Here is a 26,923-nt window from a genome sequence, read left to right on the forward strand (position 1 = left end):
GAGGCCTGCGCTGGCAGGCGGCAGCATGGCGCGGGCTGCGGCCCGCTCGGCCTTGGGGCTGCCGCTCGTAAAAATGTCACCAGTGCACTTCCACTATAAAAGGCTCTTTTATCTCCCCTTCCCGCAGCCCCTTTCCAGTGGGTATGCGGGGCCAGGGCCGGTGACTGCCGTTCGGCCTTCCCGCATGGCTGGGCCCTAATGAGGTGTGTGCGGCTCTTGGCTGCAGGTTTTCAATCTTTTTCTTATTACTTCAAAGCTGCTGCTCCGAGGTTCAGACAAGTTTGATCACTTGGCAGAATCTCTCAGCTGGGATTCAAAAGGGAAGATGCTTTATTTTATTATTTACCATTACAGATAGATAGCTGTTCCCAAACCACAGTTGCCAGTGGCTCCGTGGACAAAAGCCGTAATGCTTTTTTAAGTGATAAAGGATTGAAGGTGAATAACTTCTGGCAGTTGCTTCCTGTTTGTAACAAGCAGTCATTTTTAGGCTGGAGTGTGTGTGTGTGTGTAATAGAACTCTAACAGGCCTTCCTTTATTATTCTTTTCATGTTCTAAAATGGTGGGGGCGGGGAAAAGGTAAATTATATGGGTTTGACCTCCATTTCAAAGCCTGTTCTAGTGTTCCTTTCCTTACTCCATTCTGGGAGGCCTTCACCATAGTCCTTCCTCTGTCGCTTAACATAAAATATGCACAGAAATTGGCACTGTTTCATGTACCACAGGGGCTCAGGAGGAAGGCAGGCTACCTCAGGTTTACCTATGTGGGCTCCAGTGTCCTTTTGGGCTTTGCCATCTCAATTGCCACAAGAAAGCAGAGCTGAGGCAGTAACCCACAGAGTTTCAGTGAAGTGTACAAGCCTAAGGATTTTTAAAAATTGGCATCCACCTTTTTTTGCTCTTTCATCTAATTAAGGACATAGGTACTCATAATTAGAGACTATTATTAGCCTCTGCTTGCCTTACACTCCAGTCTGGACTTCGGCTCTGGAGATGGCATGCTGTGTGAATGCAGAGCAGTTTACCACTCCTCTAGTTTACAGCCTCCACAAGAGGTTTGTAAGAGCAGCTTCTCAAACTTGGGGTTAGTTCAGCTTGGTTGTTTATGTTTCTCACAGCACTTCTGCCTTCTTTTCCTTAATATTTTATTTCCTTCCCACCAGAACTGTTTACATCTTGTAGGGTTGAAGCTCTCCCAGACAAAATAGGTCTGTCAGTGTTAGTACAACACCTGTGATTGCTTCAAGCACCATTTTCACTTTAGGTCTGTGCTTTGCAGACTTTAAATGGTGCTTCCTGCAAAATTATTCTGACCAGTACTGAGATTTTGCTGGAGATTTTCAGTCTCCTTTTAATCACATGGGGAGCAGGTTTTTTCAAAGTGTTTTGACCTGCTTAGGTCAGAAAGGCACTTGCTACACTGAGATGCCAAAACGCATTTAAGAAATCTGTCCTAATGTAATTTAGACAGACAGCTGAGTCTCGATTTCAAAAGGCTTCGGCAGTGCAGGCTTCAGCACTGGATGGCCTGATGCCTTGCAGAAACCTCATTGCTAAGTTAACTTCAGGGCTGCTCTAAAATCCAGTGGCAAAGTTTGGCATCTGGAGCTGAGGTTCCTTCAAGCCCATCTGTAGGAGACATTAAGAGGCAGAGCCTAAGGCAGGTACTTTTTAGGGTATCTAAACATCTGCCAGTGTATTTCATGTTTCTGGAAGTTCTCAGTGTGAGCCCTCCTGGATTTAAAAATCCTGTGTCAGATAAGCCCTTTCAAAGTAGCCAGAGAGACTCATTATCACTCCATTATATCAAACAGTTCTCCTAGTGGGAGATAAACTAGGAGATAGAGAAATGTTTTTTAATCCCCCTTAATCTAAGAGGAAGAAGAGACTTGAATCTATGTTTAAAGAAGGCTATTTAACTTAAAGAGAAATATCCTATCCTGTTCTGTCCTGTCCTGAGGGGATCCTCCTGAGCACTGTCCTGGTCCCCTCCAGTTACCCAACCTTGTCACTCAAGGACCAAATCTTGGCCAAGCCTTGCAAGACGCTTCTTCCAGCAGAGGAAGGGAATTTGTAGGAGTGATTCCTGGGTATGCAAGGATGGTAGATGTCTCTGATGTCTACCCCTGTTGTTGGCCTGGGCCTTGCTTACCAGCAGCTGAGTCCCAGTGCAGACCTAGCAATTTCACTCTGGCTGTCCCAGCTAGTTCACTTCCTCTAACAGCAGGGGATGTGGGTTATCCACTAATCCCCATGAGCAGCCTTTTTGCTAGTCAAACAGTGGTGTTATAGCAGTGAGAGGACACCCTTAATTTGCTTACCAACTATGCAGCTCAAAAGCCATAGGCTGGTCACCTGGTGGGACAGCATCAGCGTTTTGCTTTATTCTCTCTTCTCCCCTTCTATCCTCCATACGCAACAGCTTGGTGGGTAGGCTTCTTCCTAGAAGGTAGAAAATCCAGTTTGAAGTATCTGCTTCAAATCAGAGAGCATGGGGATTTCAAAACAAGTCTGCATGTGAATTTCCAAACCAGTGCTCTTGCATACATGTGCACTCAAATATAGGTCTTATTCTTGATGTCTGTTGTGCATTGCCTTCCTGAGTGTGGAAACATTGAAGACATGTCCCAGTCACAATGATTTTTAAGACACTTGCCAGCCCTTACGCAGCTCCCAAGAGCATTAGGCAGCTCTGCACATGCCCACCAGCATGCAATTGGGCATTGGGAAAGTTAAGTGGCAGCTCAGCAAGGCTGCTCACTGGTATCCAAATATTGGACTCACACTGTGGTCAAGCCTGTAGTCATTTGAAGGCCAACATCCTTATGCGACAAGGCGGTCTGTTAAAGGCTACGTCCATAGGAACGTAGACATTTAAAGCAGAAGTGCTGGTTTCCTGTCCTCAACCCAAAACTGCCCTATCAGCTGCCATCTCTGTATTTTTCTCTATTTACCTCTAACATCATTTAAGTACCAAGAGTTTTGCTTCCTTAGGGGGACCTGCCTGCTCAGTACCCCCAGGGCTGTCCCATGCCCTAGCCAGTGTCTGCAGAAACAGTGCTAGGAGGGGGCAGGGGGTCTCAGAACTGATCCGTAGGCAGAATTTTTAACTCTGCTTATAGCCACCAGGCTAGAGAAGTTGGGCTTCTTCTTGCATGCAAGCAGTGACATGCACAGAAATTGCTTGCTTGTGGGCTGGTTGACTTACATGTGTTGGTATACGGAGCCTCTGTATTGAAATAATTTCCTTAGACGCCCTTAAAAACATGCTTTAGTCCAGCAGTAAGAAGAGTTGTGTGGCCTTTCTGTATAGGGTCATGGTGATCTCCTCTGCCATAATAAATCCTTTTATTGTGACGTGTGAAGTAAATACCTGCAACAATTTGAGCTCTGAATCCAGCTTCTGGAATTAAACTTTGCCTTACTGCTGAATGACAGCTGTCACTGAGCTCACCAGTGCACTTTGCAGACAGTATAGAAGCAGCAGATCCCACCCTAAGCTTCATGCAGAGCAAACCTACTCTGAGTGTCTGTTAGTGCTGTAAGAATTTCTAAAGTAGTTTGGTGTGTTGGCTGTGGAGCAGTCAGGATGGCACAGTGTCTCAGCTGGGCACCATGCGGGCCCCTGCATCTGCAATAGGAGCCACAGGCTTCAGGGACTCCTCTGAAAATATTAGTTTGCATGCCAGGGGATTTCAGACAAGTTAACAGCAGACAATGGTCCACAGTTTGCAAATTGCTCTTGTCAGCAGTTCTTTTTGACATATCTATTCAAGCATACCCTCTCGGGCTTAGAAAGCAGCCAGCAAAATCTGTGCCAACAGCTAATACTTTGTTATAAAATAAAAGCTCTGACAAATTCAGAGGCTCCATATGTAGCATTACTGTGATCCTGCAGTTCATCTCACAGAATTGGTTCTAGTTTCTTTAATCCGCTGTTCAGAAATTCATGAGCAGAAGGTGAAAAAACTGAATTGCCAGTTGAATTGCCAGTGAGTTTCTTGAGGCAAAGATAATTAACCTTGAGGTAGCCATAAAGGAGCTTTTTCCCAGGATATTAAAACAGAATAAATGTTTTTACAAAAATGTCAAACAGTTGCCTTTCTGCAGGTGGGGCAATGCTCCCCTGAAACGCCAACAACTGTCTCATCATCAGGTCTTGTTGTGACCGCTTTGTGGGAGTCCACCAAAAGAGGGAATGCAGAGATACAACACAGACTGACCTAAGCCTGTCTGTTCTTATGGCCACCAGAATGCCACTGCTGACTGCTTGTGCTGCCAGAAAAATAGCCTCCACCAACCAATTGTGTATCACCAAATGGAGGTCCTGGGCAGCAGGCAGAGCTATATTTCACCCACACGAGGTCATGGGAACATTGGGTGACTCTGACCTGAGAAGACGCTGTAGTTTAAATATGGTCATTTACTGCACAGCTCCATTCTGGATGATGCCACCTTTGAGCTTTAGAAATGAGATGCACATGCTAGTGGTTATCACTTCACATATTCCTGCAGTATACACCAGTTTGTTTCTCCACAGTGAACAACCTTCAAAAGCAGAGATACAGCAATCATAGTTCTGGAGAGGGTTAGTGGGTCCACACATCTTGACACTGCTGTTCTGTGCTCTTTTAGGTGTCCCAGGGGATCACAGACATCCACACAGAGCACGTGGGCATGACAGAGGAGACCAGCACCATTCTGGGCTAGGTGCTGGATACCAGATGAGATACCCAGGGCATCTAAAACAGCCCCAGGCTCCTATCTTCAGGCAACCAGATCCCACCAAGGATGTCATATTTTGAAACTGTGTCTTGGGCAAGCCCAAATAGGCATTACTGGCTGCAGATAGCACTTCTGACTGAAGCCTCCTGTCCTGCCTCCTGGTCTTTTTCGTTACCATCACCACTGTTAAATCAGGGCCAACAACAGTGGTACCAGCCCTCTGCAAAGTAGCCCTCTTGAGGGCAGATAACTGCTGTGAGCCACTGCAAAGCATTTGTCCTTTCTCTCCTGCTGGGGCCCAACATCAGTGAGAGATGAAGATCCCAGTCCGGTGTCCACATTTGCCAGCCGTTGGCCAGTGATACCCCTCAAGAAAAGACCTGTTACATATTTGTGCACAAAAGAGCTTTGGAAAAAGCCTTCTTGATGGTCTTTTTTGGGAGACACAGCAGCTCCCCGTTGCTCCCTGCTTGGCAGGGCAGTTAGAGCAATTAAGGGTGGAAACAGCTCAGGGTGCTGGCTTGCAGTTTGTCTCACAATGTCACTCTATGACCTGTAGCAACTCAGGATAAAAGTACCCCGTGCATAGGACAACCAATGACAGGACATGCCAAGTAAAACTGCTCCTGCAGCATGTCCCCTTGTCAGTCAGCCCCTGAGGATACATGTATGGGGGGCACATGGCTGCACGGGGAGCCACCTGGGGTATTAGCAGCAGGGAGGAAAGCCTGAGCTGTGCATGTGAGTATTTATCCAGCCCTTCAGGTGTTTGTCCTACTCACCCTGAGCTCTGAGTGGCTCCGGCTTCCCTGTTAGCCAGATCCGACCTGGTTTGAAGCTTTCTCAGGTTTCTCTTGCTGGCCCTGCCTCTCGCTAGCTTGCTGCAGCAGAAAACAAATAACCAGGGGAGTAGCTGGTCAAAGCAAAACTGGGTCGATGAACATTTACGCTCAATTAACACACGTCACCATTCTGTCTCCACAAGTACAGTAAATGCACCTAAAAAGTGAGAACAACCTGAATTAAGGCTGCCATGTAACCCGAACCTCGGCTTCTCGGCTGAGTGCTTCCTGTGCCGGTGCTGCTGAATTTATGGTCTGCATGGCAATCATGCTGTGACTGACTGACTTGGATTTCTAATGCCTGCTCTAATGACCGTGCTTTCCTTCTTGATTTTTGCCCTTCTCTTCAGCTTGATCAGAAGCACATCTGGACTTACAAAGTATTTAACTCCAGCCCCAGTTCCTCCTTCGACTTTTGACTCAGGGATTGATCCTACTATACGTGGCTGTGGCGGGTCTGTGGGGACTTGTAAGTGCCTGGAGGGAGGGTGCTAACTGGTGGTAAAGCATCCTTCCCCTCAGGTGCCCAGTGCCCTGACATGCCAAGCAATGCACTTCAGTGAATCTGTGGCTGAAATGACTCCATGCAGAGCCCGTTTGCAACTTCTAAGGTTTGCGGCTTCCGAAATGCCTGTCCCCCCCTCCACCTTTTGGGGAGAAGTGTGTGTGCGTGTGAGTGCCGTAGAGGCAAAGGGTGGGTTGCAGATCACAGCTGCACAACCTTCTAAGATTTGCAACCAGGTTTTCACAAGTGCAAAAATTCCCTCTCTGTTCCTGTCTTACACATCTGCATTTTCTCTTTCAGAACCTGTACTCACTTCTTCCTTTGGGTCTCTCCATGCATATATGTCTGATTTGTATTATCCCTTTGTTTGAATTGTAAGCACTTCAGAGCAGCAATCATGTCTCCATCTGTGTCTTGACAAGGGACTTGCATGACAGGTTGGCTTAAAACCACCCATCTGAGCTATCTTAGGCTTTTGCAAGGAATGAACTTAATGAAGGGAAGGTTTCTTTTTGCTGCACAACAATATGATCCCTTTGCCAGCTTTTCTTCATGAAAAGTCTTTCCTAAGACTGATGTGAATTTGAAGTCTGCCAGGCTCAAATATTTTTTTATTAATTACTTTATTATTTAAATATTTTATAGGGTTTAGCTTGATTTTCGGTTTCTCATCCTTCCAGGTACTACAGTTACACACATTTGCATGTACATACACAGATGAGAGAAACTCATCCTTCATTACATGAACGCATATATATATATACTTGAAGGAAGAGCTTCTCATTAATATTCTTGGTCACTGCAGCACGGGCTACAAGGAAAAAAAATAATACTGTGAGAGTCATAGTAAAAATTACTAGAGTGGGCAACTCCTTAACTAAAAATAGCTCTTTGTGGCCACCCTGGCTGGGCTCTGAAGTGTGTCCTTCCACATACTTTGCCTCTTCTCCATCCTTATGCTGTGACTGGAAGTCTACCTTTGTGCAAAATGAGTCCATCAGGTTTCAGTAGTTTCCTGACAAACCAAGCATAAAACAAAGAGAGCTGCTGCTCTGCACCCACGTGTGCGCTGCTGTCTTCTGGGAAATGATGATGAGAGGCGAGGGGCTAAGCATGGTGCTGTAAGGAATTAAGCACATGATCATCATCAAATACCAAAACTTGTCTACCTGTATTATCTTAAGAGCACAAAACCCACAGTTGTAATTTTTAACTGAATTACTTGGCTTGGGGGCAAAGCTGGTGTTTGCCATGATCATCCTGAGTTCTGAATTACCAAAGCTCAAACCAACGTGTTTTGCACTGTTGCTCCACATGCAGCCCAAATTAGCCCTTCGTTAGGTGCCTGTAGATACCATTTTTCTTCTTGACTAAAATGTTGTAACAGTCACAGTCCCATTCTGTGGGGAAGATAAGCAGGGAAAATGCATTATGCGTTAATGGGACTTGATGGAGTGTGAGCTCAGGTCCCCAGTGCCATGAAAGGCAGAGTAAAACTCGCTTACTTTGTTTCATGAGTTGGGGATCGTTTTCGTAGCAGCACTGTGAGTGTAACCCTGCTACAAATGGACACAAGTTGTTCTGAGGAAGTAATTGTTCATCTGCATGATAGATCAGTGTGTTCTGGAATTTAAATATTAATTGAAAATTCAAGGTCAGAGGGCAGCTGACACTTGACTTTGCTCTCTGTCCTCCGTCCACGGTTTTGATCATGCTACATCTTTCTTTGTGCCTGGTGCTCGAGAGAGCACCCCAGTGTCGTGGCCTGTTTCCTAGTCAAGAGGTATAAACCTACTGGCTTAAATATCTGAGGCCCAAGATTTAGCAGGGGGTGGGGGTATGAAAGGAGAGGGGGGAGCATTTGCTTCATGCTTTTCACATTTCCCACATAACCCAAAGCAGACTAAACAAAACCAGTGTGAAATCTCATGGCTTGATGCTGCTATGGTTATATTTTTTAAGCTGTCATCCATTCATTTATACTTATGTTTATTCCCTGGATTTACAGCTTTTTTGAGCCCTTTCTTGCGGGGAGGGGGGTGGGTGGGTTGAAACCTTTTGAAAGGGGATTGCAGCAAGCAGTGGCCTGTGATTAAAGCCCAGTGTTTTTCCTTGATGCCGCTCCTCCGCAGCAGTGTCACACATGGTAGCATTTAGGAGCCCTTCACAGCTGAGGTGTTTCAAACACTAATGAATGGAAGTTTGGTCATATAACGCAGGCAATCTTTAAGGCATGCTTTGCTGAATGGTGTACTGTAGTGGCCTGGGAAAGGAAGAGAGTTATAAATTGTGTCAGTTAGCCACCCAGACAAAATGAAGCCATGTGGAAAATCAAATCTATTAAAGTATGAAGACTGTTATAAGCTGTTTTAAGCTGGTCATTCTTAAAAGGTCTCAGTTGGCTGAGGGCATAAATTCCTCTTCTTCCTAGATCTTTTTCACGTGCTGTCTTAGGCGATGATGTGCAGCGTTTGATAAAAAACAGCTTTTCACTGACAGCCCCTTTTATTAGAAATGTTTATTGCCCCCAGTTTACTGCCCGTGTCCCGAAAGGTACTGCACATTTGTTAAATAAGCAGTGTAAGAGCATCGCATTTGATCAGGCTTGCTGAAGACAAACATGAAGGCAATACTAGGGAGGAGGAGGACAGCCGATGAGGAGGAGGAGGCTTGCCAGAGCACCCACTTAACACTGGATATCTGCTCAAAATGCTTTCCATTTTCTAGCTGCCATGTCGTCTGGCTGTAAGAGGCCCGTAACAGAGCACAGCACAGACTACTTTTTCTTGGCACCCCTTGGGGTAGGAGGAAAGCCTGGCAAGGCAAAGTGCAGGGATCAGAAAGCAAGGGACCTTCCTGTCCTCCCCAAAGTGGCTTCTTGAGATGTCAAAGCAGCTGTAAAGGGCACTTTGTTAGCTCAGGAGGTAATTGTCAGCTGTGAGAGAAGTATGAGGTAGCAGCCTGAGATGCACGGTTGCCACAGTATTTATTTTTTCTGTTTGTGTATTCCAGGAGGAGACTGAAGAAACGTCCTCACAAGAGTCTGCAGAGGAAGACTAGGAGACCGCACCATGCAATTTCTACCTCATCAGCAGTTGGGTCTTTTGAAGGGAGAAGACACTGCCTTGACCACTTATTTTCTATTGCCATGGTCTTTCCACTTTTGCCTGGGGTGAAAAAAAAAAAAAAATTGCATAACCTTAAAAAGGATTTGTCTAATAATCATCTTTGTAATCCCTTCACAGTCCCAGGTTTAGTGAAAAACTGCTGTAACACAATGGGGGCACAGATTAATGATGCAACTTTTAATTACTGTTTTCTTTTTTCTTAACCTACTAATAGTTTGTTTGAGCTGCTAAGTAAGGGTGAATGGGTCAAGAAGAGCTCCGAATCAGGTTTATGTCACTCACTGCACTACATATAAACAAGAAACTTGTAACATAGTCATTATAATGGGCATTGAAATAGAAAAGGCTGGGTGTGTAACACTAAATAAAGCCTTACAACACTTCCAGCAACCCACTCCCTACTTAGTAAACTCCCTGTTTTAGAACACCAAAGATAAGGGATAGATACTACTCTTTTTTTTCTTTGTAACCTTCTTGTAGACTTGTACTTGATTTATTATTTTTATTTTAATACTTACTGTTATTTCAGGAAAAAAACTAAAAGCTGATCTTTCACTTCATTCAGCTGGTAATCAGAAGAAAGAATTCAACTTGAAAAAGGTACTTTCACTTGGCAAAAGGGAAGAAAGACAAAGATACATTGTATAGTTATTGATACAAACATATCAGCAGAAGTAGTAAACAAAATGAACAGCCCTTACCTTCTGGACCATAGGAAGCCAGACAGTTGGCTTTCTGTAGAGCCAGACGTTTTCTGTGGAAACAAAAATGGTTGACACCAAACACTCTTATGCCATTAATGATTAAGTCTTTATTGAGGAAAGTGTTTTTAAAAGTACAGAAGGGTACCTCAAAACTAATTGTGAATTTATCTGAACAAAAATAATTCAGTTGTTTAGTTTAGTTTCGACTAACTCCACTCACCCCATACCAGTATTTCAAAAGAATTGAATCTCTCCTCATTACTCATCAGTCATGATGTAAGAACCAACACCACGTACCTCAGCTAAGCTTGTGCATTACTTTAAGCAATGTATTTTGACATAGGATGGTTCACTGAGCACCTCTGTGCCAGTGGCATTTCTCCATCTTTTCATTCAAAGCAGCACTTTTAGCACCAGATGCAATATTACCCCACTATTCAATACTACCTCTGATTTTTACAAATAACTCAACAGACTGATAAATACATGCTGCTATACACATTTAATGCAGGAAATTTTTACTGGGTAGATAATCATGAGTATCTGCATTTTCCTTTTTTTTCTACTTCAACATCTAATTGCAGTTAAGGAAGCAATACCTTTATTGTGTTTCAGCATGGCTATGTATTTTTCTTTCTCTTGGTTTGTTTTTTGTTTGTTGTTGGGTTTTTTTTTTAAATGTACTTACCCCATTCTCTGCTAGACTTCTGTGTAATGTACTGTTAACTTGAATATATTTTTGTACTGAATTGCTGATAGGTTTGTGAGGATAATTTTCTTCAATGACACTACATGACATAGAAAAAAATTTAGCTGTAATGTTTAAATATTACTGTCAAAGTTTGTACCTCAAATGAATTGTTTAAAGAAATGGACTAATTGATTGACAAAGACCTACCTCCAGACTTGAAATGGAATGAACTTGTTACTTTCAGCATTAGTTTTCAAACGTTTGAAACAGTTAGGACTGCAACTAATCCCTAATTCAAAACTATTTTTGTAAAATAACTTGTGGAAAATAAACACAGTTTAAATTACTTTCATATTAAAAAAAAAAAAATTAACAAAAAATACCCTTCAAAGAAACTTGAAGCTTTGTAGGTGGGAAGCAACAAGCTCAGCTTTTGCATAATGCAATCACAAATATGTGTTTAAAAAAATAATTAGTAGATTGTAAGAAAATACTTGACAAGTATTTTCGTGTATTTTACACAAATGTGATTTTGTAATATGTTTCAGCCAGATTTATTTTAAATGCTTCTTATGTAGAGGTTTTTTATTCTCCTCTCTCACTTTTGCTGTTCTTTGTCTCTCTCCCTCGTCCTATTTCATTTTCTCTATTCCTGTTTTATTTCCCTTCTTCCTCTCTTTCTAGTCAGTACTTTGTACCATTGTATTAATAAATGGGCCAGGGGTAGTTTCTCAGGAAGGCGTCTGTTGGTATGGCTTGAGTACCCAGCCAAATGCAGTTTAAGATAACTACTTACTGGCTTCTTCCAAAAGGCAGTGTCAAGAAATGTGGACCTCCTCAAAAGCCCACAGAGGGTTCAGTAACTGAAATCACTGAGAAACAGCTGATTGGAGTATTACAACTTGACATGTTAATATTAAGTGGAAGAGAAATAATCCTAGCTATACAGTAGCTCTAACAGGCCAAATCCAGTGTCACTTGAAGGCAGTAGAAGGAGTTCTGCTGACTTCAAAGGGCATCAAATCAAGCCTTAGCAAGTCCCTTTTGGGGTCTGAGGGGTTTTTTGCATTTTTTAAAACCACAGTATTCAGTGGATGACACAGAAATAATTGCTGGGTGTGTGTCACACTTCAACCTCCGAGAGACTTACCACTCTGATGAACTGCATCTTATATTTTCTATATATTGTAGTACAATCAAAACACATTACTACCTCTTAGGGCCTACTATACCTCATTTTTTTCAGACTGAAAAATTGCATGTGGCCATTGAATCAGTGAGAACATCATAAAATTTTTTATATATATAGTTTATTTTTGTGGGAGATAAATTTTATACGACTGTTCTTTGCTGTCATTGGTCACTGCTAACTAAGACTGGACATTTAACTCTTCTACCATTTCTGCAAGAGAGGTGTGTTTGCAGGAAAAATAAAAACAAATGCTTCAAGTTGTTTAACTACAGTTTACTTTTTCTTTTGAGTGTCTTCTAACTTTTTGCTTTGTTCTTTGTGTAGAGTTTCTGTCTATGATTGTACTTCAAATCGCTTGCTTGTTGAAAATGTTCCTTTAATGGATTATCACAGTCTGTTCAGCACAATAAACATAATAGCCTCTGTGATCCCCATGTTGTTTGATTCCTAGACTTTTGTCACAGTTCTATAAAATGGGTAATAAAGTTTGGTCACAGTGACCAAATTTGTAAAACTTCACATGCAAGTAGTCTTTTTTTGTCCCAGGACTGTAGGCATGTGCCTGAGAAGAAGTGCATTTGCTGTTGAGGGCTCCAGGGGTGGGTGCTTGGCAGAGAGACACGTCTTATGAGGCTCCCTGGAAGGTGAGGCACCCATTCCCAGCCTGGGACTCACTGTGCTGAGGTAAGTGCTAAGCTGTGCACCTGGGGACTGGTGATCCTAATCACCAGATGGGAAACACCATAGCACAGGCCAGGCTGAAATGGATTTTGTTTCCTGGCCTCAGACCTGCCTCTTGAGGGTCCACCAAGATGGTGAGCCTTCTCCACTTTCTAGGCAAAATCACAGTTTGCATCCAAGTTTATGGAATTCCCATTACATGGACATTAGGTTAAAAAGTGCAGGTACTCAGAGCAGTAGAGGCAGGGATGTGGCTAAGTACAGACGGTCTGGGACACAAACTGAAGATCTCAGGAAACTCTGCATTAAAACTTAAGACACCCCCAAGATTGTCACAAGTGAGTCAGGCAGGATTCTTCTGGCTTCTCCTCTTCATTTGCTTTTACATGATCCCCTGGCCTGTTACAGTGAGATTTAAAGACTGTGGTGTCTGTCCATTGATTCATATTTGCAACCATGCCTGTCTTACCCAAGGTGGTTGTTCAGATATTAGTTCCTCTGATCTTCAGGTTTACACGTTCTTCGCTCATTTGCAAACTCTCCACCTAATCTCTTTTGGCCTAGTAACCTCTGCTTTCCCAAGGACTTCATGGCATGTTCCTTTTGGACTTGATTACTTGTAAAATAGCCAAAATACAATCACAAAAAAACCCCTAAGTAGTAACACCCATTCAGTCCTGAGTCAGAAATGTGAGTAATTGCATTCATCACATTATGTATCCTCTTTCTTTCTTATCCTGCTTGGTGTTATTAAAGGATCATTCCACTTTTCAGTCTCCCTGGTGGTCGTCTTCCCTGTGGTTGCCATCACTCAGCTCTTCCTGTTATTTTATCTGATGTGATGCTCCAGCTGTAACCCACCCACCTGATGGATCAGCCAAGTGGCTGAACTTCTGCAACCCTGTGCTTAGCTCCCTTCTACTTCTTACTAGTCATTCCTCCAGCTTGCTTCACTCCCACTTCCCTTCTTGGGGCATCTTCCAATAAACTTCTGCATGCTTTATGCCACAGTGGGACTATTTGTGTGTATTAAACTAACCATCTTCTGCAGGATCGGGGCCTGCGTTTGTCTAGTGGCCAAGACTGCTTTATCCAAGATGCCTGTGGCAAGGGTCATACTAAGTTTCTGCTTTTGCTTTCCACTCCCATCACATCACATCCACACAAAGATGGGGAATTATTGAAAGCTGGCGCTGCCAGTGCCTTGCACAGCAATTCAATTGTCCACAGCTTTTTTTAAAACCAAAACATCTGGTCTGGTCATCATTAGAGACAGGATCCAGAGCAATGGCAACAACATGTTCCTCTGATCACAAGAGAGCAGTCAGATTTGTCACACCTCAGACTTCACCTGAAGCCTGAATGAAGCAATGTTTCTCACCCCAGCACCTCTGTGTACACGGATGTAGAATTTCTTTCTCTCAGTTCATCCTTTTTTAATCTCCCACCATCTTCCCTCTCACATTAATTTTTAAACATACAAGAAGTACTTGAGCATATATCTTTTAGTACAAATACAGGTCCAACTGCTATATGCCGCCTTCATTCAGAAATAACACTAACTGAGGCTTTATTACATCTACTTGCTCAGTCAAATGAGCATCTGCCACTGTGATTTACATACATTGTCTGAAAAATACAGACATCCTTGCTGTATGGATGTTTCAAAGGTGGTACGGTTGATATGGGTTAATGCTTTCTTCCTGCCTGGCTCCTGGAGCCACAGGTTGTATGCCATGCTAGGAGACACTGGTGATGGGGAACCCTGGATTCCTTTGCCACCACACGTCACTCACAGGTGCACAAGGAGTGAAGCCGCCCCATGCACCTTGCTCCAGGACGTCTCTGGCATGCAAGTCCCTCTCTAGCTGAGTTGCTGCTCTGACTGTCCTCATGTCCTTCAGTTGGTGTGATGAGCTCTGCTGTTGCTCTTACCCTCTGGGCTGATTCACCTCCATGTGACAGCAAGGTTTAACATGTCTTTTTTTCTTCCCACCTTTTATTTCCTTTTGCCATATAAACAACCTTTTGGCCTATTGGAAATTTTTTTTTTAATTTCTTTCCTTTCCACCTGTGATTGAATGCTTTTCACCCCTTTATTGTTCTCGGCTTGCAGTGCACTTGTTCCAGTATTCAAGAAAAAGAAAGCATCTTCACATAATTAACATCCTCTGAAGATACATGAATGTAATTAAGTTTAGCCTGAAGATAACAGTCCACTGCGGTAGCAGTTGAAGTAGGAAGCAATCTGCCTGTTTACACTCTAAAATAAGGCTGCAGATGGTTGTGTCCCAAAGTTGCAGCACAGGATTATCGTCAGCTTTTATCTGCTAGCAAAAGGGGAAATTGAAACATTAGGAGATAAGACACAAGCCTTCAACAGTGCTTCCCTACTAAAATGGGGCTAATTAAGCACAGCTAAAAACGTTAGCATTGTCATATAAAGGAGGAGCTTTACATTGTTAGTAATGGCTAGGGTAAAACTGAAGCAGGAATCCAAACATATGCTACATTAAGGCATGCTATTAAAATAACCAGTGAAAGAAAATAACAAATGAAAGCTGGGTGGATCTGAAAAATCAATGGTAGGCAGAAACATTAATTAGCCAGAGAGGAAACTTAGCAAAGGCAGAAGTCCCATCAAAAAACAAGATTACATTACATTATATATGTATGTCAGCACAAAATATTCTGTGGGACCACCAAAGATTATGATTTTCATCGTAGGAGTTTTTAATTCAGAAAATCTATTAAATATATATAGTCCCTTTAGGCATTTTATTCTTAGTTCAGGGAGTAGGCTGAAAAATAAGCACATTTTTATTGCATTGGAACACATTTGCCATAAACTCACAGTTTTAGCAATATCACATAATAAAAACTAAAATTTAAATCAACATTTGCAAACAAATTAGCTCAGCAGAAGCATAGGAGGAGTTGCTTTGGTCATACATAACTGCAGAGTATTGTCTTTAAAGCTACATCATAGTCTAAGACAGGGGGCTTATGAGGCCTGACAGGCTCTAAAGGTGTTTACAATGAATTACCACTCCTAGACTGCAGCTGCGTTTGGGGCCAAGACAAATTAATCTCTATCTAAGGCACTGTTATATGACTATTTTTGCTAAAGGTTCATAATGTGCTCAGTTCAGGATGGTTTAGGTTTGGCATTTATATCATAACAAACACACAGTAACTTCAATGAGATCCAGGACCTGGAGAATGTCACCTGCTGGCATTTACTGCCATGATCCAGAGTTTTGGTCTCCCCAAAGCAGGAAAAAAGCGGGAGAAAAGCAGGACCACATAGAGCTGATCTAACAATGCCCTTGACATCCACCTCATTGTCCAATTATAGTCCTTATAGGTCTCAGAGGTATCACCATGACTGGTCAACAAGTCACCTTCTTTGCAGGGAGAAAGGGGTCTTGCCCTAAGCAACACCATGTGTAGCAAAGCTCATGATACAGAACTTGTGTTTGAAGTGGCCATAATGAAAACTCCACCCTCACCTCTGCAAAGTTTACAATCATGAGACACATCTCTGTCTTTGGGTGCGTGAAGCTATACAGCAGGACCATAACTGTGACTGCATACTTTTAACACCTAAAAAAAAAAAAAAAAAAGGGTCTACTTTAGATTTTTCAAAGGCGTCTGGTGATTCCCCATCACATATGCCTCTGGCACACTCCGCAAAGTGTTGTATTGTATTTAAAAGAACAACACAGCAGTGACATGACACAGGGTAGGAGACCTGAATGAGTGTCAGAAACCTTGTATTATCCAGACCAATAAGGGCATTTGTTTTTATAAATAAATTTCAGTGCATCATTATTCACAGTTTTATAGGGGCAAAAGTTACAGCTTCTGATTAAAATCCTTAGAATTAAAGCTTCATCAGCACTTAATTATCTGTGCTGGGAATGGAAGCTGGCTTCCTTCTGTCAGAATTCAACACAAAACACCTCAGTTTGTTATATGTATGTGTTATGTGAAAATAGTCCCCATCTTTTTTAACCAATACACACAATTAAATGGTATAGCTCCTGATTTCGATAGGAAATAGGCTTAAGAAAGGAAAATAGGAAGTTTTCATTTCCTATGGAACACAGGAAGCATTCATAATCTCTGTCTATCCCTTTTCCCTCAACAATTTCAAGGCTGTTTCCATTCTTTTCAATAGTTAGCCTTGACCTGGAAAGGATGACCTCTACTATTCCTTTTTCTCATGAAGTCTTGACTTAGATCAGCTTGTAGTGCATTGATTTACATTTTGTACTTTTCTGAACTCTACATTACAGGGCATCTCAAGGTCTTAGATACACTCCTAGGATGTGCAGCCCTGAAAGTAAATGGTTGTGGATAAATAATGATTTTTCTGGTAACACCTGCAAAATCATGAGGCTAAATAAGCACAGATGGGGGTGCCCACAAATGACAGAGACAGATGAGAAAACAGTGCTGGGGAGTCAGGTGAAATCTTACTGGAGTTGCTTATGGCAATGAGCATTAGCAGTAATTATTCTTTTTCATGGAAGTGAAGACCAACTAAAATTGCAACCTCTGCTCCCTACGCAGAAATGAGTGAAAGACATTTTCTTGTTATTATAGTAAATTAGATGTGAAAAAAGCAAGAGAAAAAGAGAAGCGGAGAAAGGAGTAACAAAGCAATGCAAGTAGCACTGGGAGCATGGCCCAAGGGAAGTTTAGCAAGAGCTCTTGGCCCAAGTGCAGACTACAAAGACTAAACCTGTGGGCAAAGAAGCTGCATATGGCTCCTTGGTGCATTCCTCCTCTGCTCAGGAGACCAGACGCAGCATATTCCTCACAAAGAGGCAGACTTAGGTCAAGCAACATCTGACTCAATTTGTCTTTCTAAATGAAACTGCATCCAGGGCCCTGAATTTTGTCTAAAAGCTTGTCTTGGAAATACAAAAATGTTCAAAACCAGCCACATGCACACATGCAAAGCAGAGCAGAGGGCAGCCCTGAGTGTATCAGCAGGCTGGGACTGCTGCCCTTACTCACACCAGCTGTTTGAGATGGGAGATGGCAAATATTGTGCTGTTTACACACTTTGCTTCTCTTCTGCTCAAATACTTTATGGAAATTCAGAAGCTAACACACAACTCCTAATAAACTTAACATTCTGCTGTTTGCTTAGGCATAGCCATGAGTTACTTTGGAAAATTAAAAAATTAGGAAACAGATCATAAACTATTCAGAAGTAACCGCTCCCTGCCTGCTCCATGCTGTCACAACTAATGCACCAAATCCATTATGCTCTACAACAGAGTGGCTTTGAAAGACCCTTACTTTCAGGTAAGATCAGGACTTCTTCTGAAGCACCTTTGAAAGCTGACCAAGCATGCTACATTCTAAGGGCCTCATTCAAGATGATGTTGATCATCCTGTCGTGGAATGCGAGGGATTTAGCACTTTGCAGGATCTGGCCTTGAACCTGGCCTTGCTTTAGTTACCTCACTAAGGCTGCTGTACTGTATGTAGAGCGTTAAATTGGTTTACATGAAGTTTCCCTTTCACCCATGGTTGGTTTCAATAAAACTATCCAGTGGAGACTAAGCAGAGAAAAGCCAAACTTCATCTGAGAAACTTCTGAACACTCCCTGGTTTTGTAAGTTCAGTGCACCTGCACCAGCCGCCCAGTTTTGCAGTGGGTAATTAAGATGTACAGACATGATTTTACACTGCCAGGAGGGTGGTGCAATGAGCTGCAAGGCTACAGACACCTTGGGTGTGTGTCTCTCTCTGTTTCCCAATGACAAATATCAAAAGGCTTCCCTGCTCCAAGGGGACCGAGTCTCTCAGTGACAAAGCCCTGCAATAGTGGTCAGCAGTGCAAACCTTTGGGATAAGTTCTTCTCCCTTACCACATGCACAAGGGCAGTTAAAGACACTTTGACATCATCAGTAAATGAGCAGGTGCCTTCATAGTCTATGGAATTGTCGGGGACTGTACTAGTGCAGCCACATCATGTTTTCAGTTGAGGCAAATGGCCACAAGACAAGGCAGGCTGACCCCAGGAAGCAGTGGGATAGTAGTAAATAAAAGAGTAAACTTAAGTGTTCGGTGTTGATGAAAAGTTAGTGGTTGGGTGTTTTTTTTTTTCCAAATAAAGGTCAAAAGAGTAGCCAAATTAAACAGGTTTTCTGCATTTAGCAGATCTGTGTCACCAAGCTTTAGTCATTGAGAAGTTAGATGTCTCATCTAAGGTTTTCATCAGCCAGAGGGCAACTCATTCACTCCTAAAATATGGGTCTAAGGTGGGTGGGATGAATCACCGATCCCTCCCCACTGACTGCTCAGGAAGCTGAGACAGTGATGTTAACCTAGCTCCCAAAAAAATGGGAATATGTGTTGTTTCCAATTACATTGCTGAGCTGAAAGCTCCTACTCATGAGCAACTGCTCTCACCCTTGCACTCCTCTTTCAGCTGTGTCTCCAAGGGGAGATAAGCCAGTTGTCTTCATGACATGCACAAGGGTAGGTGCATAAAATCCGAAATAAGCTTCAGGCTCTCTGTCCCAGTATCACAGAAATAACTCACTGCAGGCTGGGAAAGGGACAGATTTTGTACAGACAGACATTTCCCCACTGAACCACCATGACCCGACCCGTTGCCTGGGGCAGGTAGGCATTCCCATAGCTATCCCTTGAATGCTACTCTTCAAAGGCTAGGGTAATTTCAGACTTAAAACTTAGAGGTACTTATTCACATGTGCCAGTCCCTTCTTTGATGTCCCTAGTACATCAGAGGCACTATGACTTCATGCATGCTTTGAAGTCCTGCTATACAATGTTGTCACATACCTGCAAGGAGATGTTGATTTGTTATATTGTCAGTTCAAGCCTCAAAGAAACAGAAGTATACATCTAATCCATGGAAACAAAAGAGAAAAATAAAGTGTCATGTTATTGCTACACTTTTTTATTGTGTATTTTTCTTATGATTCCTTCAGCCATCGGTGCAGCACTCAAGAAGTGGGGGGAACCGGGTCAATGGTCACAACAAATATGCCAGCTAATGTGAATCTTGCAGTCTCTCCCAAAGGATGGGTGGGCCAGGTGGGCTGCACCAGCTGAGCAGTCAGTGGGAGGCATTTTGTGTAGTATAAAATAGTTGTCTTCTGGTCTTTCTTCATCTGAATTCTCTAATTTGTCAAACAGTTTCAACTTTAAATCACCTAGAACAATTCATTACAGACGAAAGGCTAATTGGAGGTTTAGACTAAAGAATTTATGTGTCCTCACCCACTAGCCATCTTGCCAAAATACATTTCTACATAAGACGTATTTCTTTATCTTCCTTAAAAGAAGTCTCACTGCAGTGAAGGTAGAAACTGCACGACTTAACTTCAGGTTCTTTCTGTCCAGTCAAGTTGCTCGTGGGCTGAGGATGAAAGACAGGAAAAAATGCTCCAAGTTTTAAATTTCTGGTGGAGAACAGCCATCTCAGCTGAGAAATGCTGCTCAGTGAGTGCACTTATGTCACAGACAGAAAGGACAAATATTTCAAATAAGAGCCAGCAGCTTCTTCAAGACTTAGAAAGTTCTTCAGCGCTGCTCTTTCTGATTCAGAGCAGATGATGGTATCAGGGCATGGGAGACTGCAAGCCCAAACCAGATCAAATTCCCTTAGCTATAGATAATATTGCAGTTAAACATATCAAAAAAAGCCAGACAGTTCCTGTGATTTGGATTGGTTCATTGAAGCCCATGTTTCTACCAACACCGCCGCTGGGCTTGGTCCTGCTGTGCTGACTCTGCCCCTGCTAGGCTGAGTTTGAGTGAAAATTACAGAGCCGAGCCTTTGAACAGTCTTAACCTTCATCCACACAGCCCAGTAAAAAGGCTATAAACAGAGGCTTTTGAATTATCATTGTCCAAAATGTGATGTCATAACAATAAAACAACATCAGGAAATAATAAAAGTATGATGTACCTACTATCACTATAAATCCTTTGTGTCAGCTTCCCAGATGGTGTGAATCTGTGTAGCTCTAGGAAATCAATGAAACCACTCTGCCTTATGCCACTGAAGAAGTCGACCTACCAGACCAAAACGCTTTCAAGAGCCTCTTCAACTGAAAGGAAGAGAGGGGAGATGCACAGGAGCAGCAGAGGTAATACCTAACAGCACTTCACTGGAGCTGTTCTAAAGCTCCACCTGGGCTAGGTGTTCTAAAGGTCCATCTGAACACCTAGATTAGACCTCAACAAGACCCAGTTAGAAGACAGAGGTGTATTCTCATTATATGAGGGTAAATGAGGAACGACCCTGCAGAAACCACAGTTACACTCATTTGAACCAAATATGTATAAGAAAAGTTTCAAGCCTTCTGAGACTATTTTTTTGCATTCATGGGTTATACAAAACATATTCATGCTGCCTTAGATATCTCATGGGTTGTGGTATATTCAACCCGTCCTAAAACATATGTTCTGCTTTCAAGAGTTTTCAGAGTCATAGCCTAAAATCGGCGGTATGCTCCACACTGGGTGTTACTATGTGGAGACTGTTCTTACTTCCCCATATGGAATTAATTTCAATAGATACTATCAACTCTCTATGAATCAAAAGCCTCCTCTTCCCTGCAGCCTTGATATGGTCTGGATCGAGAGGCTCAATGTCCCCAAAAGCAATAAACCAGAGACAACAGGGGGTTTCTTTGTACCCCCCTTTAAAAACCTTTTGAAACCTCCCTCATCCACATGCTGCATCCCAAAACCATGTCCAGGGCAAACATGGAGACAGCACCACCCCCCCGGCTACAGCCCATTCCTTTGCTGCTCCCAGCACCATGCATACCAGCTCCTCACATCCTGAAGGTGATGGTGACCCCAGAGCCCGGGTGCTGTCACGGAGGTGACCAAGCTTAGCACCTCACCAGAAGGCACATTGGGGAGGAGGCCCTGGCTGCAGCGGAGGCCATGGCATCAGTGGGGCCGTGCTCTCACCTTCAGTGCTTTGCTGAATCATAATTTCACAACCCTGCAAGATCATAAAACCAAGCACATATGGGAAAGAAAAGAAAAGAAAAATATAAACAGGAACACTAAAGTAATATCTAACAACCAGCTATCACTTTCCAAATATTTTTCTTCTATTAATTTTAAGGGGGAAATCATTTGGTGGTAAATGGGGAATAAACTAAAAACATCTGCACCCTGCTAGGCAGTTGTCAGAAAGCCAAGCGAGCTCTTCGGGTACATAGGCCTGATGTTTTAATCCACTGAAGCTATTCCAGCAGTGTCAAGCACACTGATGAGAGCCCTTTCTGAGTGCCGCGAGAGAGAGCCTGACTGTATTGTTATGGGAAGAATATTGCTAAGATTGGAAAGGTGTGGTAGAAAAACCACTAAAATGATACAGGTTTGCAAGAAATTAATTGTGTTGGGAGATTAGTCATATGGCACCCATCTATTTTAGAATAAAAGGAAACTAGGAGAGCAGAGAAGAGATCTCATGGATTGATGGGATAAGATGCCTAACACAGTATGTAATTTAAAAACCAGAGGTCTGGACCAGAGCAGAAATGGAGGGGAGCAGCCTATAAACAATTTGAGAAGAATGTCTTAATCCAAGAAGTAGTTAGCAGATAGCTTGATGGCTAACTTTGGCAGCAAACACCAGCAGTCCTGGAGGAGGGAAAGGCTTTTGAAAAAGGAGTAAACTTAAGAGTATCTCCCATTGACTAGATTTTTGAGATAAGGTTAATGAGAAATAGGTTGATTTGTACTTCCTGAGTTTAAAAGTGCAGCTCTCCATGGATCATAATGTCCTGCCTGGCTGCTAATGTTCATGTGTTAAATAAACACAACTTCTCTTCGGAACATTAGGATAGTGCAACAGTACTTTTCCAGGGCAAATCTAAAATGTATCTTATTCATTTTATAGGATCAGAGTTATCTGGGGACAAGGAAGCAGGGTCAGCATTTACACTGCAAAGTACTGAAAACACTTCATCTGAAGATTTTGTAACTCTACTGGGACAGCCACCGATTCAGTTGGTATAAATATAGGTATTACTATTATCTGTCAGTTTAAAAATTTTATCCCACTGAGCAATCTTTGCAGAGGGTAAAAAAGGGTGTATTTCTTTTAATCCATTTTAGATTTCCAGCCACCTCTTTTCTCCTCGCTCGCATAGTGTAACAAAAGGCATATGAGAATCTTGAGCAGTCTTCCCTATATCCTTCAGTATTGCTCACAGCTTGGTCCCTGCACCCTTTCTTCACAGAGGAAACAATCTGAGGGCGATGTGGGAGCCCTCTCATTGAGTTTCACAGGCTCAAGCCTCACCTACAACTCTCACACCAAACCTTGGAGTAAATACAGAGATTTACACTGAACTCCAGGCATTTTGGATTACACACTACATGAATTATAATGTTTTGCCAGTTATTGTTGCCTCTCTCCCTCAGCTCTTTTTTGCTATGCAGCCTGAAGGGGCAGAATGGAAACTTCACTTGCATGCTGGTCACCATGTTTTGTGCTGTCATGTCTGTTTTCGTACAGCCATACCTTGTCCAGAGCCATGGAGTTCCATCTACCAAGCTGGGTTTCACTGAAACACTCAGTCGTATGCCTGCCAACAGGTTACCCTGCATGCATCCAGCAAATGCTGCCAGATCAAGGAGATGGAGGTGATGGACTATGGAAGAGAAAAAGGCAGGAGGTGAGTAATGGAAGCTATGGAAGAAAGGAAACGTGAGACGGTGGAAGAAAAAGGCAAGTTAGACCTGAACTTTTAGGGATCAGAAGGGAAAAATAAAAACCAAAAGAAGAGGGGTGAAGGAGCATGAGGTTGGAGCTGCACAGCCACTTTAGCTGGGCTCAAATCTGTGCTGCTTCTAGGGGCACCCTCTCCTCTCCCCTCTCCCTGAGTTGTTTCCAACATTTTCCAATTCAATCTAAGCTGCCTGGAAACAACTGAAACAACAGCAGAGATGCCATCCTGTGATGCAGTTCAGGGGCAGTCATGGAAGGGCTGGTGTGGTCAAGCAGGAGCCAAGGGAACCAGCAGCGGAAAGCTGGAGCCAGGAGGGCAGTGATGGGTCTCTGCAGGATTCCAGTGTTCAGGAGCAGGCGGGGCTGCCAGGGTAACTCCTGTGTGGCTGAACGTGACATCCCAAGCCCTGCAAGGGCCCACCTTGCCATGACTCACTACACTGTCTAAAGAAGCCTGTCTTAGTTGGCACCTTCCTTAATGAGAAAAGCAAATCTTGTGTTTGAATGCACTGAGTCCTGGGTGAAGACAGTGAGGACCTTGGGCTTTACAATCACTCCACTCTCCTTCAGATACCCAGGTAGCTCTCCCTGGACAACCCCCACGAGCACACACAGCTGTGCACATATCCAAAGTCTCCAGCATTGGCACCCTGCAAAATTTAATAGCCACAGCTCCAGACCACCCCGACCCTGGTGTCACGCAAACCTGCTGGGTGTCATGGAGAGAAATGCGTTCTCCAGTGCCTGTGAATTAGGCTACAGCCCTCAGCAGGAGACACTAATGTTTCTATTAATTTTCAGAAGATTTTTGAACTCCAGGGAACTCCAAAAACCCAGCTCTTCTCTATTTCATCCTGTAGAGCCATTGCATGGGAAAGAGAAGTCTTTTATTTTAAAGGTTGTTTCCTTTCTTTATTCAGATCCTTTTTGACAGCACATTTCCCAGAACAGGTGCCTGTTCCTGGGCCAAAAGCACCTTTTTAGCACCTATATCCCCTAACCTACATTAGGTATTGCAACCAAATGAGATTCTCATGTCTAGTTTCTCTAGTCAATGTGAGCAGCTAATGCTGCAAGTGGGCAAAGCTGAGAGCCTGCTAGCACAGCACTTGGTGAGGTCCTCCCTGGATGTGCTGCACCTCAGCTTTCAGAGACCTGGGTCAAATTTTGATTCAAAGGCTTTGGGACAGGATAAAAGTTAATTCCTCTACCTTTGCCTGAGTTCTTCTTTGGCCTTGCAGGGTGGCTGGCATCTCTTTCCTGCAAACGGTATCTCTCATGAAGCTTAAACAACAAAACAAACAGCAACGGCACTTCAGATCTGTGTTGTAATGTGCTGGGATTTCTTACTACTTTCATCCTATTCGCTTCTAGCAGACAGAAGTGAAATTATAAGAAAAAGAATTAAAACAGCATAGGAGAAAGAAAATACATAGATACGATTAACTTTTTTCCTGGATTTTTTCAGTAAACTACAGTAATAGCAGCCTAAGTGCTAATTGTTGTGTAATAATCTTTCTGCTCTTAATTCCATACCTCTGAGCAGAGCACATATCAGTGCTGAGAAAAACCATTAGTTCCACATACATCTGTAATTTGTGGAGACATGCAATAAAACTGTAGCAATCTTGGATTATGGCAAATTACTAATTCTTACCCTCTGTTCTGTGGTCAGTTCCTACCCTGGAGTTACGGCAGGTGGGAACTTGTTTGTAGCTACCGGGTTCATGCTTGTCTGAACCCCAGGGAAGCGTTCAGGAAGACTTGCATGGACTTGCTGCGGCATTCTTAGAGGCTTTTTAAGAAATGAAGTACCTGAAATCTCATTCATTCTTTAAAAGGCCAAGTTTTATAAGGTGTGGTACAACGTGTAACCAAAATCAGAATAGACTTCTCTATACGGGAAAGTGTCTTCCTAAACGTTTGAGGAAGCAAACCTTTTTGTTCTGGTACTCAGCAAGTAGACTTCTCTTCATAAGTTCTCCTAAAACAGCCTGGCTACAGATCCACCATATTTCTTGAATAAAGCTGTAAGCTAAGAGAACCTTTCTGTGAAGGATTGTAAGCATTTTTCTGTGAAGCACAAAGATCAAAGCCACACGCTGAAAAGACAAAGGTAGGGGAGGAAAAAAACAGAACAACATGTTTTAGGTGGGAAACGTATTTGGGGCAATTTAGAAAAATGCTTTAATAGTTTCTTAATAAAAAATGAATTACTGCATCCCAGTGGACACAGTGTATAAATATTAACATTTCAGCTTCATAGTAAATGCTGATCTTGTAGTACTTCAGCAGTCATATCACAAAGCAGTTTGGAAGGAGGTGCAGGGCTTCATACTAGCAGTGAAACCCATCTGCTAAGTGCTGTTAGAATAAAGCAAATGACTGAGTTTTGCCTGTAAGCTCATCAGAGCCAGGATTTCCTCCTTCCCCTCAGAGAATAAGGGTACTTACTACACCAGTCAGTTCTGAGCACTGGCCTAGTTCTAAATATAGGGTGAACAGGGGAGCCTTTTCGCATGAGTGGGAGCAGGCAGGGTTGGGAGGTGTTAGAACAAAGGGTGCCAGGATGCAGTTTCCCCATGAGTTTCCCCCTGCTTCTGTGCTCAGAAACCCAGGAGAGAACCACCTGCTGCTTGTCCCTGAAACACAGCCCCTCCACCCTCGCTGAGTAAGGATGGAGTGGATGTGTTTTTTGCAGCCATCCAGGTGATGGGAGACAAAGCATGTTGTTAGTGGGGTCATCTGATAATTCATGTGCATGGGGATATCAACTGGTGAGGAAGCCAGGCTGCCGGACCGAAGCGTGAGGGCAACATTAGCGCTCATGACAGCAGCACCATCTGGGGAGGGGGGGGGGGGGCAATGGTAAAAGCACAGAGCAGGATTGGATCAATGTTTTCTAGTTTGTATTTCCCATAAAACATTCGTTTGGGAAACACGTATCCCACATGTGGTGGGTTAGGGTAAAGCTGTTGGATGCCTTCCCTGGATGATTTAGGAGCTCGCACTGCAGGCGAAGGCACTGATCTTTATGATCTTCAGTCACCGCCAGCCTCTCCCACTGCTCGCATGTCCTGTCCAAAGTCCTCATGCTCCTGGACGAAGATCGAAAGCCCTCCGTTGGGGACAAGTGACAAGCTCAGCCAGGCTCCTCCTTCCAGAGCAGTAAGAAAATCTTCCCTTTCCCCCTCAGTGGCTGCAGAACAGCCACCTCCACCATGGGGCTGCCTTGGTATGTCCCTGCACATCTGCAGCAGTGGATCATGCTGGGGCTCTTGGACCCACTTGGAGTGTCAGCAGGATTGCAGTGTGGGGGATCTGCCACCTCAGCACAGTTCAGGCGATGTGTATGGGTTTAAATAAGCATGTCTAAAAATGACTCTGGTACCAAAGTTACAGCATTCACCAGAGTGGGGTAGGTCTGGGTTCAGGTCCCTAGATGATTTCTGGTTTTCCTCCCATGACTCGCTAGTTGGCACCTGCTCTGACCATTTTGCAAATCTTAGTCTCAATATACCTAAGCACTCGCACACCTTGCCAACATCTTCTGCTGGGTGGGACCAGGGCAGGATACCAAACGGCAGTGATCTGACTCTCTCACGCCATTGGAAAGCTGCCACTGAAGTTGTTCATAAAATGATTGCTCTTTACATACAACAACTGTTCGATTGCTGAGTATATGTGGACTGAACACATA

At 43.3% G+C, this 26,923-nt stretch overlaps 1 protein-coding gene across 3 annotated transcripts in view; it reads left to right on the top strand.

Annotated features, from left to right (window-relative positions):
* HMGA2 (high mobility group AT-hook 2) overlaps positions 1–12,307 on the top strand; it is a 122,331-nt gene extending 110,024 nt beyond the window's left edge. For 2 of the 3 annotated variants that reach the window (XM_040595498.1, XM_040595496.1), the window contains exon 5: positions 9,086–12,307. In XM_040595498.1, coding sequence (XP_040451432.1) covers positions 9,086–9,133 — 48 coding nt within the window. In that variant the 3' untranslated portion in view covers positions 9,134–12,307. Of the gene's footprint in view, positions 1–4,636; positions 6,263–9,085 lie in introns of all 3 variants that reach the window. The other variant, XM_040595497.1, reaches the window with a different exon arrangement.
* Positions 12,308–26,923: the final 14,616 nt, after the last annotated feature.

The sequence above is a fragment of the Falco naumanni genome, chromosome 5 (assembly GCF_017639655.2).
Source record: "Falco naumanni isolate bFalNau1 chromosome 5, bFalNau1.pat, whole genome shotgun sequence".
NCBI lineage: Eukaryota > Metazoa > Chordata > Aves > Falconiformes > Falconidae > Falco > Falco naumanni.